We start from the raw sequence: 15330 nt of genomic DNA on the forward strand, positions 1-15330 counted from the left end.
CCAACACTTTGCTAAGATGACACGGTGGTGGCACCTACCGGTCCTTTTGCGTTGTACACCTTATCACCTCCAAGACGGGCACGCACGTCGGGCTTCGTTTTTCAAGATAACTGCCAGATAGCGCCCATGTTTCACATGTGACATGACTTGATGCGCTCATTCGCCTCCACTGCACGCTCTAGGCACTCTAACGCACCGTCTCCAGAATGCCATTCACCGATTTTCTTGCGCAGAACATCCAATTAAACGTTTTGTTCACTCTCTCCAAACGCAAACGTTACACTGCAAATGTCGTCGTTTGATTACATTTGCAGTGTAACATGTAGATACGGGGCCAATTTTTGTCTGATAGGAAAACTTGACAATGCTATTCTATGCGTTACCACACGTGTCGTTATTACCCGCAACGCATGCACTTTCTCATGAAAGCACATAACTACATTTTCACCCAGTGAGCGTAATTTCTAACACTTGCAAAACACTCTTCAAGAAGTACGCATGCTCAGGGTTTTTCATTATGGGAGCCTATTTGACCACAACGCCCCCCCCCCCCTTCTCTTTCCGTGGGTGATTGCGGAAAGCGGCTTCGCAATAGATGCAACAGTGAACAGGAAGATAACATGGCGACGTACATACATCTCACAGTGGCCTGCAATATCTCCCCAACTATCGGGGGTTACAACAGATGGAAAGGGCACACTTCGATGTGCCATCCAAGAATCAGTCATGTAATGTCAGTGCCGGCAGCATTAACTGGCCGCCGCCACGGCTTCGTCAAGCTGCTGGTTGCAACACAAAGCTTTCTGTGCCCTGCAACCTGGGTGCGCCTTTGTTGCTCAGGATTTGCTATAATGAAAGAAAAAAAAACTGAAAACGACATTTTTAAGAAAAGTATTTTGATGCTTTGGTGTTTTTAGTGCATCATTCACGTTTTGCCTCAATTATACAATAAACCAAAGTTCTATAAAACTTTGAATGTTATTTAAATAGTAAGAAAAACATAAGCACCAAAGTAATGTGCGCCAGGTTTCATTATCTTCACATTTAGTTTATTTGTAGGTATCTTCATATAGAGATATATATCATCCTATCACACAGCTTGTCACAATACATTCGTGACAATAGAGATATTTTGTTCGTTTGGCCTTGTAAGTGACTTTTTTCACTAAATTATTTAAGCTCATAAAAAGCTAAATAACTAGCAAGATTCTACGTAACCTATTAATGAAGTAGAATAACTACTGCGATAAAGAAGCGCCGTATTTTTCACGTGGTAAAATTTTAGATATTGCGAAATTGGCAGAACAGCATTTTTTGCCGCAAAAAGTAATATACTTTTTTTCGGGCCAACAATATTTTTCCATAGAACTAAATTTGAAGTCATTAGTCTGGCTCTACTACTGAGGCACGCAGCGAACTTCATAAAAAATCTGGAATGGTGAGTTTTACCTCATGTTTGATCGTTTCTGGACACACTCTTCTCTATGATTTTCCTAGTTTTCAGTGCAATTCAGGCCCTAGCTCTGTAATGCCACGAAACCTTCAGGAAGGGTGAGTTGTACTGGTTTCACAAATTGGCGCACTGCGAACTTTTGGCACAATACTGGAGGAGCCAATCGGTGATGACATCGGTATGCAGCGTGATCCCCGTGGTTGCCTTTATGCTCATATATCCAGTCAATCTGTGAGAGCCCGTTTAATCTACATGAGTCAAGTGTGTACAACCGGTGCATCCCAATTGTATGGACATTCATGAAGAAATCAGCACCTGGGCGAAGAAACGGTGCTACCCGTGTACACTGAACTATTTTAGGAGCAAGTGCGCTGAGTGACAGCCCTGTTTCTTCTCAACGCAGTTACGGTTGAGCCTCGAAAGTTTCACGAATACTCGGAAAAACTTAATCTCCAACTCAAAGATATAGTTCTCGATCAAGTCGATGGCTAATGGCTACAATGCATACAAGTTATATCGTAGCGTCACTTTATTAGGACGACGGGACCTCCTTCTATTTATTTATTTATTTATTTATTTATTTATTTGGCAATACTGCCCACTATCATGCGAGAGTCTTTGCAGATAGGGTAACATAACAAAATAATAAAGTAAAACATTATTCGCAAATACACAAATTCAGGTTGATCAAGACCAAACGCTACACGCTACACTTTTACAGATAGTCATCCAAGGTCTGTCCGAATTCCGACAAATCGTTCTGGTCAACAACACTTACTGTCGATTCATTCCCCATTTTACTTGTGTTAGGGAGAAAAGGAGTATTTGATTTTTTTTATTTTATAACACACTGCAGACCAGAATTCGGTCCTTGCAGGATAACCATCGGTACGAGTGCTGTACGCTTGAATGGCCCTGTTGTGGTTGCTTCTTGTGCTTTGTTTACCTGGCGGCAGTAAGTACACTTCTTTGATAATATTTATTTGGCCATTTAGAACTTGAAAAAATAGCTTCAGACGATTTTTCTGTGTGCGTGTTTCTAACAATTAGAGGCCAGAAGAATGGAGCATTTATGTAACGGATTCCGTCCATCGATACCGGGAGCATATAAATCGCACTGCGTACCTTTGAATTTTTTCTATTTGTTTCTTTAAATAATATTGATGAGGGCTCCCCAACACTGACACGTACTCAAGAACTGACCTTATAAAGGTTTTATAAGCAGCAAGTTTCACATCGTCTGCTGCCCCTTCTAGTTTTTTTTTTCTAGAAAACATAACCTCCCATAAGCCTTCTCTACACTGAAAGGCTGTAACTTGATTTTAGGATAATAATAAAATTTTACTATTAGTCTAACAACGACCAATTCGCTGCCCGAAAAAAATGAGAATGACTTTATTGAGTTCGCTAAAAGGTTGTTGACAGATGGAATAATTGCGCCACCCAGCAGAACGCATCTCAACGACGCACTTCTATGAACGAGGACTCTGAGATTCACTTCTGCAGTGCACGAAATGCAAAGTTATCTCAAGGAATCCACCTATCCACATGAATGGCGACGAGGGAGTGCCACTACGAGACACCCAATTCAACGATAAGGGCGGCCTTCAAACTTTTGTATTCTATGTGTTTGCGCATCCTACCCAATTTATCTTGCTGAACGTGTCCCTTTAAATGTGGATCTGTCATTGAGGATTTGCTACCACAGAGAAGTGGTTGCGCGTTCTTAAGAAAATTTCCACAGCTCCGCGAAAAAATCTCGTTCCGTTCCAGAATCACAAGCTTGAATAGTCTTAACTTGTTCGTCCAGAACAGCACTGTCAACTTCGAAGAAAAGTTACGAATTTTTGAATAGTAGCATCGAAAGGTATATACTGCGTGCTTTTTTGGCTATATATTTATTGTGTATAGTGGGAACTATATTTTGGGAGCCAAAACTCACAGTACACAAACGCTCATCAAACGCTTATAATTTTATTTTAGAACTAGGACGTTAGTCGCTTGCAGGTGCTACTATTGGCGAAGTATACACGGCTGGTAATCGTACTGCAACCGGTGTGTATTTCTATCCAAAGGCATATGGCGTTAATGATTCCTGAAGTTTGATTCTTGCGGAAGTATAGTCGGTAAGTTTTGTTTACAATTGCAAGAGTATATCAGCGCTATTTCAAAATCTTCCATGCATTGAGCTCCTTAGGTACCTTATGCAGGAGCTGGAGACAACTTCATTTTAAAAAATTGCATGGGTTTAGAGGTGGCCGGTTGTCTGCGGTGACCTCTTCAGGCACATTCAGTGCAAGACAACTCAGATTTGACGGCCATCTTTTTTTTAGTTTTCCTTTTCCTCAGTACATGTACTCATTCTCCACCAGCACAGATTTTGGCGATGTGTGGTAACAGGGCTTCTTAGTGATGTGATCACGTGACAACCTCCTTAATGTCAAAGCTTGTCCATTGGCTTGTGCCGTAGCAGTGATGACGATGAAGCTGCTGGCGATAAATATGATCACGATGATGATCGTAGACAATGACTGCCTTATGCAGTGCATAACGTCTCGATATGCTCTACGACGCATTTCATAGAACCGAAAAGAGCCAACAACAACTAGGAAACCATGCAGACACCTTGCTTTCGCCAACTTCAGGCTGAATCGAATAACAGAAAACAGTAATGGCGAAGTTAAAATGAAATTGAGAACCCACAACATACCAGTTATGACCAATAAACCTTGTATATAAGTGTGCACAGCATTGTTATTCATTCGCAAGCGTGACTGGTCAATGTCACAGGTGATTTACGCTGAAACAGAACGATATCACTGCTTCACCCACTCGTCCTCATTCTCTTCCTAGATATGTCGTGTTCTTGATTTTTTCAAGAATCCTGCTGACATTGCTGATGAAAGACACCGAGAGACAATTTTCGCGTTTGATCAACCATCCTAACATTTTTCCTTAGTAGATTTTCTACTACATGCATTCTGATTCTGAATACAATTTATTTCTGTATACACTGCTCACTGGTATCAGCAAAAATAACTCAGGCCAGTGGGCATCAGCAGGAAACAAGAAGCTGTCAATCGGTGTATGGGGATCACGATATTTCAAATGGTTTCCGTAGCACAGGTCCCGCTTACAGAAGAGGCTGCCGCAACGTCGTCACTGAAAAGCTCGTGCCAAAGGGCGCCCGGAGAGGGCCAACTGTGCCATCTCGTTCGAGCCAGCTCAGGGCGTCGACCCTGCCCTCCCGGTGCAAGAGCAGCGAGGTCCTCATGCACGCCGCGAAGAATTGTGAAGGCGCGGCAGTCAAAACGGTGAAACTGGACAATATTCCTCCACGCTAACAAAGCCAATAATTAGGTGCCGTTCTGGCGGCGATACCACATGGAACTACTACGCTAGAACCGTAAGGAAGAAACTGGGCCTCTTATATGCACTCGGTCTAAAGAAGTTCGGCCACGGCTGAAACAGTTATTTACATTACTATAAACCGCTTATCACCACCTGTTGGAATGCTGGCTTACATTGCGGCCCCGAAGTACTGCGGATTTATTGCCCGTCAAACGTGTCAATGTGTTAAGTCAACGCTGAAGCTGTGCACATAAAACGGAGAGAGGCAAAATAACAATCACACCACTCCATGAAGAGTCGTCCAGATTTATTTAAACCTGTACATCAGCATTAACTTGAATGGTATATAGCGTTTTATCACCTTGTAGATAAGAATAGTTACAAGATTGCAGATAGGCTTCGTTTGAAGGCATGACTGGTACCAGTCTTTCCTTCAACACCGGTCAGTGTCCAGTCGAGGCATTCCAATAGAGTCCAAAGGTTTCGACCGCCGGGTTGACAGCCTGGCGGCCTTGCCCCGCCGCTTCTGCCGCCGCCGACGGCACCGGCTATTTTGGCGAAGCGCCTGCGACTCCCTGGTCCAAAAATGGAGGCTCCGTGCCCAAGGCGCTCCAGGCTTTGTATGGGGAGGGGAATGCCGAGGGGGAAATGGCGGCGTCCAATGGCGCGCCCCTCTCTGGTTTCGGGGGCTGGCGCGTGCAGCGGGCTCGCTTAAAAGCAGCCCGCCGTCCGGAACGGCCCCCACAGCTGAGCTTTTCCAACGTAAGTGCCCCTGTGCCTCACGCAACTTCGTGCATCTGGATACGACGTCGCCGAGGGCTACTCTCGTGAGATTCGGGATTTTTGCCACCCCCCTCCCCGGGGCCAGGTAAGGCCTCGCCTCCACTGGTGTCCGCAGGCTTCAACGTCCGCCAGCGCCATCCACTTCGATACGGATTACGCTATAGTGCAAGATAGAGCTGCTGCTTGAGGATATCGACTACCTTGTATCGTACGTAAGCCGTTGGTGAATAATGCAGATCTTAACCATTAGATACCTTTTAGGCCTGGCAACATTGGAAGCACCATGTGCCTGTAATCAAAAGTGCAAGGAGGAAGTGCTCATATTATTATGGTAAAGCGACAGCACCCTAATACGGCATCACTTTCAAGATTTTACGCTAGCTAATTTCATTTCCGCCGTTACATTGGTGCCCTTAGGGAGGTGACTTTCAAGCGACCTTCGATGCTGTGCAGAGCTTTTTTTTTTTTTCAACTGTTTCGCAATAAGCAAAATTCTCGTGAAAGTGCGTTTAGCCGAGAAAACAGGATCTCCAGCCTTGTTAAGCAAGTGATAGAATGCCTAGGAAGCAAAATCCTTTATCATTGGCAATTATTTTGCTTTTAAGCAGAAGCGTATATTTCCACCGTGCTGTCCACGAAGGGTAGGCGTAGAGCTCAAGTTAAGAGCTGCTCATTTTTAAATAGATCACTTCACGTACTGAATTGACGATGCAGGCACGATTTCATGATGCGCAACTGAACCCTATTTCATTCTCACGGTTGTCGATCCAGGGGTAATATCAATGTCACTCATTTGTCCTTCGTTGAACTTTATGGAAGTATATTGCAGTGACCATTATGCTTACCATTCGAAATATTTTATGGCACTGCTGAAAGACACAGACTAAATGAAACAGCAGTGCTGCTTCATAGACAAGAATTCTAACAGGCTCGCAAAGGGGTGGCTAAGAATGGAGGAAGCTTTGAAAGATCGCAAGGCCTTTCTGGCACAATGGTGGCCCAAAAAATCTATCCTAAGGTCTATCATTTGTGCTATAGACAGGTATGTTTCACCAAAGTATGTAATTATAAGAGTCTGTTTTCATTATCAAAAACGTTTTCGCATAAACAAGGACAAAAATTTATCTCTAAAACAACAATCAAATATTATCGCTCAATGCACTGAGCGGAATCCGAATTTTGGTTAGTTCTTGTAATATAACTGAAGCTTGTTGACGACAAAGGACTACATTGGTGGTCAGCTTTATCTGTTCCTAATTCAGCGCCTCTTCGTAGTTTATAGTTTACGGCCAAGATAACAACGCGTACACTAGCTGTGACGCATGAAAAGCAATTATATTTGCTAATGGCTGCCTAAGCTTTTTATTATAGTTAATTTAGTCTTCAAACTGATGTCGCACTACTACGAGCCATGTTCATATTGCATTTCGCTGCAACCAATATTGCTTGATGAAATCCACAAGCGCAACGTAGTGACGAAAAGACGAAAAAAAAAGGCATTTTTTCGTACAGACACTGTATGAAAGCCAACTGCGCTCAAGAGCACTGGACAAATTTTATCCTAATACAGCCGTCACAATCATTTGGATTACCTTCTATGACACGAAGTATTTAGGTAAACACATAACTGTATGCGTAAATAACTGCATATGACGCAATTTACAACCAAGTATCATATCATTGTTGCATTGTGAGTAAGGACAAAGCCTGCGGCGCCGTTTATAGCGACGGGGCGTGGCCATCCTGAATTTCCTAGAGGCCTTGGTGCATATTGCCTATTTTTTAAGTGTTTACAGTGTGATTTGTTTCTACACAAAGTGTAATTGTCATTGCACTCAGTGAAACCTATCGCACGAAGTGTTATTACACTGTTACTTAGCAAACAGCAACTGTCAATTTATGGTGGTGAAAACTAATAGCGGCCCCAATAGTGGGCCGTCATTGATTTGACAAATGATGCTCTGTGTAGCACGACGTGCAATAAACCAATACATATCTACTCTTGCTGTGCATGTCATTGCACATAGGTATATCATGTGGGATAGGCTGAATTGGTGCAACTAATATAAACGATTTCAAACGGTGTTTGTATATCGAGAAGGTTTCATTGGCGGTGCCAACTTTATTTAAATGTACTGGGGTGCACATTTGGAGGTTAAAGCAAAGTCCATTATGAGCCTAGATGCTCAGTTTAAAAATTAGTACTGACGATGTGTGTTATAGTTGTAAAACAGTGCGCAACTATGCTTGTGTTCCTTACAATGACCTAAAAACGGAAGAACATACTGAACTAATTTTTTCTACTCCGAGCATTGGGGAGAGGGGGAGGTGGGTGTCAGTGCATTGAAACATTGCGGATAATCGAAAGCAATTCTTAATCTGCACATCTCCACCTTCTCACGTTACGATGAAGTTCTGTGGTATGGAGTAACACAACGGGCGCCAAGGAGCTAACGATTCATTAAAAAATTATGCACTATGCAATATTTGAAGACACCGAAGGCATGACGTGAATAATTTCCAGGAAGGCGGCACTCGCTGTTCATATATTTGAATTTCAGTAAAGCCTCGACGTTTCAATGATACCGTTGCATAGTAAAAACGTCTTTTGAGGGGATTACTGGACGGGAAATAATACTTCTGTCAGAACTTCCCCATAAAACCACGGAACTGCACATTTTTCTTCGTGAATGGCATATAAGGGAAGCAATTCGCGTTTTAAAGGCATAACCTGCTCCATTACGGTATGAATTACAGCTTACTTATACAAACAGTACTTACTGTCCATCCGCCAATACAAAGCCAAAGTTGCAAATGAAACCGCTTTTCAGTTAGGAAGTACGATTTGCTTAATTTCATCCTCAAGACCACGTCCCATTATTTATCCCCATGTCTCACTGCCTTGTGGCTTTCGAATATTCATAGTTTCGCTGCTCGGCTGACGTCGTGAACACGCGTTGATGTGTTGCTGTTTGTCGACTGCAGGCAGGAAGGCTTGCTGAAGCGGCACACGCCGGCCGACTCCTCTCCGAAAGAAGCCCCCCACGAAAGAAGCGATGGCCGAGGACCCCGATCCCACCGAGTACCTGTTCGTCTCTCTCGAGACCAAGCGCAAGGACCAGACCAAGCCTTACGATGGCAAGAAGATGGTCTGGGTGCCCGACGAGAAGGAAGGTTTCGTCCTGGGCAACATCGTCTCTACAAAGGGCGACATGGTCACCGTCGACTGTCCCGGCGGAGAGGTAGGCGCCTACCACCACACCCGCTCTCTATTTTGCTTTCGCATGTTGCCACATAAGCCATGACCAAGTCTTCGAAATGGACACTAGATACCAGCCTTTATTAGGTCGTTTTACGAGGTGCAAACAAAAACAGACTTTGCAGTGCACTCTGAGAGCTTTCCTGCTATGAGACAGGACAGCAAACATAGCTTAGGAGGTAAAGAAGGCGTAACATCGAAAGCGGGAAATTTGGCCAGTGGGTACATTGAAGACAAAAAATGCAGAGTTGTTGACCTCTCGGCAACACTGAAAGTGGTGAAGCCCGTTTAGAAGCAGTACAGACGGGCATTAAATTTATGACTCAAAATTCGTAGGCCGGCTGCGTAGCCAACAAGAAAAGGTAAAAAAACACGTTTCGTGATGGATATAACTTAAGCTTATTACTGCTTTTGAGGCATAAAGATGCCGCCAATGTTTGCCGAAAATTTGGTAACGTGACATATTCTGTTAAAAGCACGCGGTGAGACCTCGTGAAATCAAAATGCTGAAAAATTCAGGGAGGAGTTTATGGTAACGTAAAGTTCTAGTACCACATGATAATGGCAGTGATATACGGGCAAAAATACCTACATGTGCATGAATAGATGGTTTTGTATTTGGAGCAATTATCACTGCTTAGTTAGTCACAAAGAGGAAGGGTACGGAATGCTAAATTCTGTTCGTAACTGTACGAAATCACTGGTGGATCGAATTGTCCGTAAAGTAAGCACACGCGACATTTTTTTCAATTTGCCTATTTTTAGCGCATAGTTTATTATTACATATAATCTTTTAGTAAAAGTAAGAAAAGAAGAAACGAAATCTAGAGAGCTTGGAGTGCATGTCAGAAGCGTGAGAAATAATTTACCTTGCGTCTTCGGTTTAAATGTATGGTCATTTATTGTGGCTTTCGAATTTTTGTTTATGTGTTTTTGTTCTGTTGTTGTGCTTGTGTTGACTGTTTTCCTGCCATGTTTAAAATAGTTTTTATAGTTTCATCTTAGACGGGGGCGGCACACGAAACGATGTTCACTAAACATCTTGCAGGAAACTACAAAACAGTAAGATACTTCAACACACTATAACACGGGATCGCACTGTTGTTGTTTCTTTTTTCATCCATTGCGACCACTAATTACAAACTTGCTAACACCACTATAGAAAGCCAAAGGAACTCCACAGGGCAATAGGCCAGCAATTATAGACCAAAGTTTGATAATCGTGTCTTTTTACTCGCAAAGGCTTTGACGTAAACAGCCGAAATGTGAAGAAAGCAAACTATCTTTTGTTGTTAATTAACCGGTATACGTATTACACTAGGTTTATTCAAAGATGTCAAAGAAACTTAGCCAGCGTAGCGTCGACCATGGTGCTTTAAAATGCACGTGTAATATGCTAGCGATGCAGTCCAGCGCCTCCTTACTATAACCACCAGATAGTCTCCATGCGCGATGGTTGTGCCTTGTATGCAATGAGCCACCAGACCTTAGCAAGATCGCACGACCTCTGTCAGCTCGGGTAGCAGCGGAGCCATTCTTGCGTGCATTAGTCAGCCACCTCCTCCGTGGTCGCGCCACACACTGGCGGCCGAAGAGGGAGCTTAAGCCCAAGTGGCCGGCTCAGATGCGGCTTTAAATGGGCCTGCCGGAACCCTAGCCCGCACGAACCCCGTGACGTCATCGAGCCGCGGGGCGCCCTATTTCGGGGTGAGCCAGCGGAGCGCGCGTATTTCGGGCACCGGTCGGCCCATTCCACGGCTGCCCGCCCGCCACCCAACCACGCGCGGGACGGCGGGCGAGCCGCTTGCCTGCACTGCCGTCCCAGAGCGATAAGAAAAAACAAAGATGTAGAAAAAAAAAGAAAAAAAAAACCTTGGCTTGTAGTTGGGCAGCCAGCTTTTGGCTCGGCTCGTTGGCTGTGCTACCTTCACTCGAGCTAGACCAAACTGAGCCGCGGAAGGAGCGGCTTGCGGTGGCTGCTCACGTAGCTACATACATGCCTTCAAAGATAATAAAAAAGAACAAAATGAAAATAGTAAATAAACCAAAGCTTTTGGAAGTGCAGAATCGGTGCCAGTAGTAGTGGTAGTGCACGGAAATGTATTGGGAAAGCGAGAACAGAATGTTAGTGCCCCCAGAAGGCACCATTGAACAAGACTATAGTAAGCAGATTCGCGGCTGGAAGGCTTGAAATTTGCAGTCACATTTTAAAGATTTATAGGCATTTCTCCTATAGCAGGTATCACATACTAATGAATAACATGATAGGCTCTGATAGAGCGTATAAAACTCCAGTTAGCCTCTATATTACATATTGTCCAGTGGTTGAGTCACAAAAATCAAGATGCCGCCGATTCAGTCCCGCCGTAATAGTCAGGTCGGTCATATTAAAGATGCCTTGAAGGTGTACAGCGTTCTGTTGTCAAACAGGAGTTGTTTCCCAAATGCAAAAATTTGCAATGTTTGACCAACTCCCCGTCCCTCACCCTTACCGCACAACAATATCGGTAGCATACCACACAAATTTTCACTGGACACTTGGACGAATCACGCAACTTTTGGTCACCAGTTAAGCATTCCTATTATTTTCTTGTGGTAATGTATTCAATGCGCTATTACACCCAACCCCCCATAACAGGAACGTAATGCTCCAAATACAGGACACATAACGGGTTATCTAAAACACAACCTGTCACGCGCACGTGTTGACCCGGGAGACCCGCGCTTTTCCCCTCCCACAGCGCACCATGAAGAAAGAGCTACTGCAGCAGGTGAACCCGCCAAAGTTCGAGAAGTGTGACGACATGGCTTCTCTCACCTATCTCAACGACGCCTCGGTGTTGCACAACCTCAAAGAGCGATACTACATTCACCTCATCTACGTAAGTGCGGGACCACCCGCACCGCGGCGTGCCTTGCCGTGCCTCATCGGCACTCGCTTGGATGCAGCGTGCGTTTCGTTCTCAAGCCAGCCGTCCTGGTGGCGCTGTGCCGCAACAGCGCTACACTAACCACGTTTGTTTTGTCTGCGCCTGAAATCTTTGCGGAAACCGAGATGGAAGCCCAGTGTTGCCAACATTGGCATCCATCGCTCGCGCAGCCTTTTGCTGCACTTTACTACGGAAGTGGTTCAGCCATGCACCCTTCCGTGCGGCTATCGCTCGGCTGAGTTTTCAGCGCTCATTACGGCTTTTTATTTTTATTTCGGTTTTGGAGTTGTGTGATTTATGTTTATTTTGTGCCCACGCTTAAACGCATGCCTGTCCGCTCTTATAGCAAACCGTCAAGAAGGACCTGCTGCAGCAGGTGAACCCGCCAAAGTATGAGAAGTGCGAAGACATGTCGTCCCTCACCTACCTCAACGATGCATCGGTGTTGCACAACCTGAAAGAACGATACTACGTTAATCTCATCTACGTAAGTGCGGAAAAACCCCGCCGCACAGGCCCGTCCAATCCCCTTGTGTACCACCACGCACCGAACCCCCACGGATGCGTAGAGCCCGCACTCCCAAATTAGAGACCCACCGTCCCCAAAGTGGCATTCCTCATGCACCCGGAGGTGTCAACCTCTTTTCCTTCAAGTATCTCCCTTCCGATCCCTCGCACCGCACCGTACTCGAGGCCTACGCCTCATGCCCCAAACTTTTAGATTCCCACTCCTCTCGTACACCCAGTAGTGTATTCCCTAACGCCTACAAGTCCTAGCATCAAGCCCCCCAAAGCCAACCCCATCGGAATTGCCAAACCCATGTCCCACCGGATATGCCAGCCCCACGCCCCCGTGGTGGACTACCCTTCACAACCAAAGTAGTTAGTAGAAATCCCGCCGCCCTAAAAACCACTGCGCTCTGCCAGCGTTGCTGCTCGAACTAACTTCCGTGTGATCTTCATCGCAGAGCGCCACGCACCGCCAGCGAAGACAGCGTGCTTCGGCGACGGCGATTTGCTTTGGCCTTATCCTGCTGCAGCGGTATTAGAGTTGCCGCACTGTAACTATTTCTGCTGCTTCAGACTTGGCCTTTGGCGCTTACCACTGCTTCTTTCTTTTCTCTCTTTTTTTCTCTGCCCCCACGCTCACACGCTTGCACGCATCGTATAGCGCCCCGTGAAGAAGGACCTGCTGCAGCAGGTGAACCCACCAAAGTATGAGAAGTGCGAAGACATGTCCAACATGACGTACCTCAACGACGCCTCGGTGCTGCACAACCTCAAAGAGCGTTACTACGTTAATCTCATCTACGTGAGTACGGAAAACGCTCGAGCAGCAAGACGCGACACGAAACAAATAGCCTTACTGCACCAGAATGAATATAGTCTATAGTGACACAACCCGCACGCACACCGGTTCATGAAACCACTTCCTCTACGCTCCGACCACTCGCGTGCACTGGTCAGCGTCGAAGTTGAGTGGAGCCAGCGCGAAGAAAAAGGAAATTGAGGCATTCTCAAAAAGTCACTAATGAATTTCGCACTGTAGTCAATCTTCTAGCTCTCCCATAAAGGAAAAAAATAAGCTTCCTTGTTATCTCTTGTAAACGAAAATTGATATCATGTGTGTAAGGCAGGTGTATTGTTTCCCTTCTATTTAATAATGTAGACCCAGCGGTAAAAGATGTGGTCAGATGTTCTGGTTATGTTATTTTGACAGTTTGCGTTCATTTATGCTCAGAGTATTGTTTCGTCAATCGGGAGCACTGAAGCCAAGTACGCCTAATTCTGCTGCCCAAATATTTACCTCACCCCGATTTTTATAAGCAATTTCTCCCGATCATTCCAAATTATATCACCGGAAGTGAAAAATCACGATTCAGTATTTATTTCACTTTACTTGGACCACGAGACCACAAAATGGCACTTCGTAAGAAGAGGCCAAGCTTACAGATGAACACATTCGCAGTCAGTGGGCATACCTGGTCGTTCCTAAAACCAGGCACCACTCATTCAAATGAAACCTCTGACTATTTGTGGCTTCCATGTTGACAACAGCTGCGATCATAAGTACAATATTTTGTTGAAAGTAAGACACCAAGTTACAAAAGCAACCCTTGATTTCGACGCCCAGTCACGATCCTTATCCCGGTTCATGCGTTCCACACACCACAGAACGACCCCAAACACCACCCCTTGTACCCATAGTGGCATGAGATTCACGAATTGCCTATGGGGCCCTGTTTACTTCTAAATTATCTGTACACATGAATTTGAGTTTGAATGCAATTTATTCTCAACTAAATTGTACTTAAAAATTCTTTGCGTAATGCATTGTAATGGTAAATACAGCCAGGCCCCCATAGAACGTTTTCTCCTATAGAAGTAAAAACGTTGCACGACACTTGGAATGTTCATTATTCCACCAAAGCATCGTTCAATACTCCTTCTTAAAGGACAGAGGCTACCTGTAGAACCCACCACCCCTCTGATCCGGGAACGTAGAAATCTGTTGCAGTGGATCTTGCCATGAAACAGCCATCAAGCTCCAACTACCGCTGAAGGGTAGGCTACGACGGACGCCGAAGCCAGCATGGCTCCCCTGCAGCTTGGGTCTCCCCTGCATGATATGCATGACGGCATGATTCCATCGAATTTTCCCCTTTTGATGCTTGTATTTTGATTATATTTTTGTTTCATTCAGTTGTTTTTATTGCACCCCTCAGCCTACGCCTTTGCAGGGAATCCAACTTCCCGTTAAATTCTCTTCTCTTCGTTTTGGAACATCTGCACCATCTCCTATGAAAAAGAAATGAAAAAAAGAGTCACATTTTTGTTTATGTGTACATGAAACAGTCGATTGACATCCTACAGGATTCCTTGACGAGGCGTGAAGCTGCGTTTTACTAAGAAAGTTTCGTACTTATTGTCATAGCCCACATGTCGTGTAAATTTGTGAAAGCGCTGTTACGGTTACTGCATGCTTTGCAAACTCGTGTTCAAAAACTTCGTTATCGCGTGTGCGTTCTGTCTCCGTAGACTGCCCGTAGCATACTCTGCTGCGGGTTTAGGTATTAACAACTTAGATGCGGCCTCAAACTTAGACCTTTAAATCTCTCTGAGGCTTCGTACGCGGTTGTCAGGGTTTCAAAGCGTCGCCAAGAATTCGCAGACGCGCGTAACATTTGCTTACACGACGTCAAAAACACCCTGTCACTTAAAACCTCAAAAAAATTCCCCCGACGCGTAAAAACAGCCATATTTTTTTTTATTAGGAATGCTTTCTTTGTATATTTGTTTTAGCTCCGCGAACTAAATGCAAGAGCTCGTGCTAGCAACCTCAGTCGCGAAATCAACTACGCGAAAGGCTCCCTAGCTCAAGCGCACATCTGGTAAGACGCGCGGCTGTCACAAAAAACAACAACGAAAAATATACAGGAGCCGTAAAGCGGCAGACGCTGTGGGTCACGTGATTGCCTAGAGCCTTAGGAGCAGCTGCGTTTCGTGGCGTTTCGAAAGCTGTTAAATGTTGCGCCTCTGTTGACGAACCGCAC

The 15330-nt window shown here is 44.9% G+C and overlaps 1 protein-coding gene across 28 annotated transcripts in view; it reads left to right on the top strand.

Moving 5' to 3' along the window:
* Positions 1-5460: 5460 nt before the first annotated feature.
* LOC142767628 (myosin heavy chain, muscle-like) overlaps positions 5461-15330 on the top strand; it is a 45376-nt gene continuing 35506 nt past the window's right edge. For 15 of the 28 annotated variants that reach the window (XM_075869726.1, XM_075869722.1, XM_075869725.1 and 12 more), the window contains exons 1-3: positions 5461-5566; positions 8573-8829; positions 12123-12263. In XM_075869726.1, the coding sequence (XP_075725841.1) occupies positions 8644-8829; positions 12123-12263 (327 nt within the window). In that variant the 5' untranslated portion in view covers positions 5461-5566; positions 8573-8643. Of the gene's footprint in view, positions 5567-5776; positions 5796-8572; positions 8830-11587; positions 11729-12122; positions 12264-12947; positions 13089-15330 lie in introns of those variants that run through there. The other 13 variants (XM_075869719.1, XM_075869709.1, XM_075869718.1 and 10 more) reach the window with 3 other exon arrangements.

The sequence above is a fragment of the Rhipicephalus microplus genome, chromosome 7, assembly GCF_043290135.1.
Source record: "Rhipicephalus microplus isolate Deutch F79 chromosome 7, USDA_Rmic, whole genome shotgun sequence".
Lineage (NCBI taxonomy): Eukaryota > Metazoa > Arthropoda > Arachnida > Ixodida > Ixodidae > Rhipicephalus > Rhipicephalus microplus.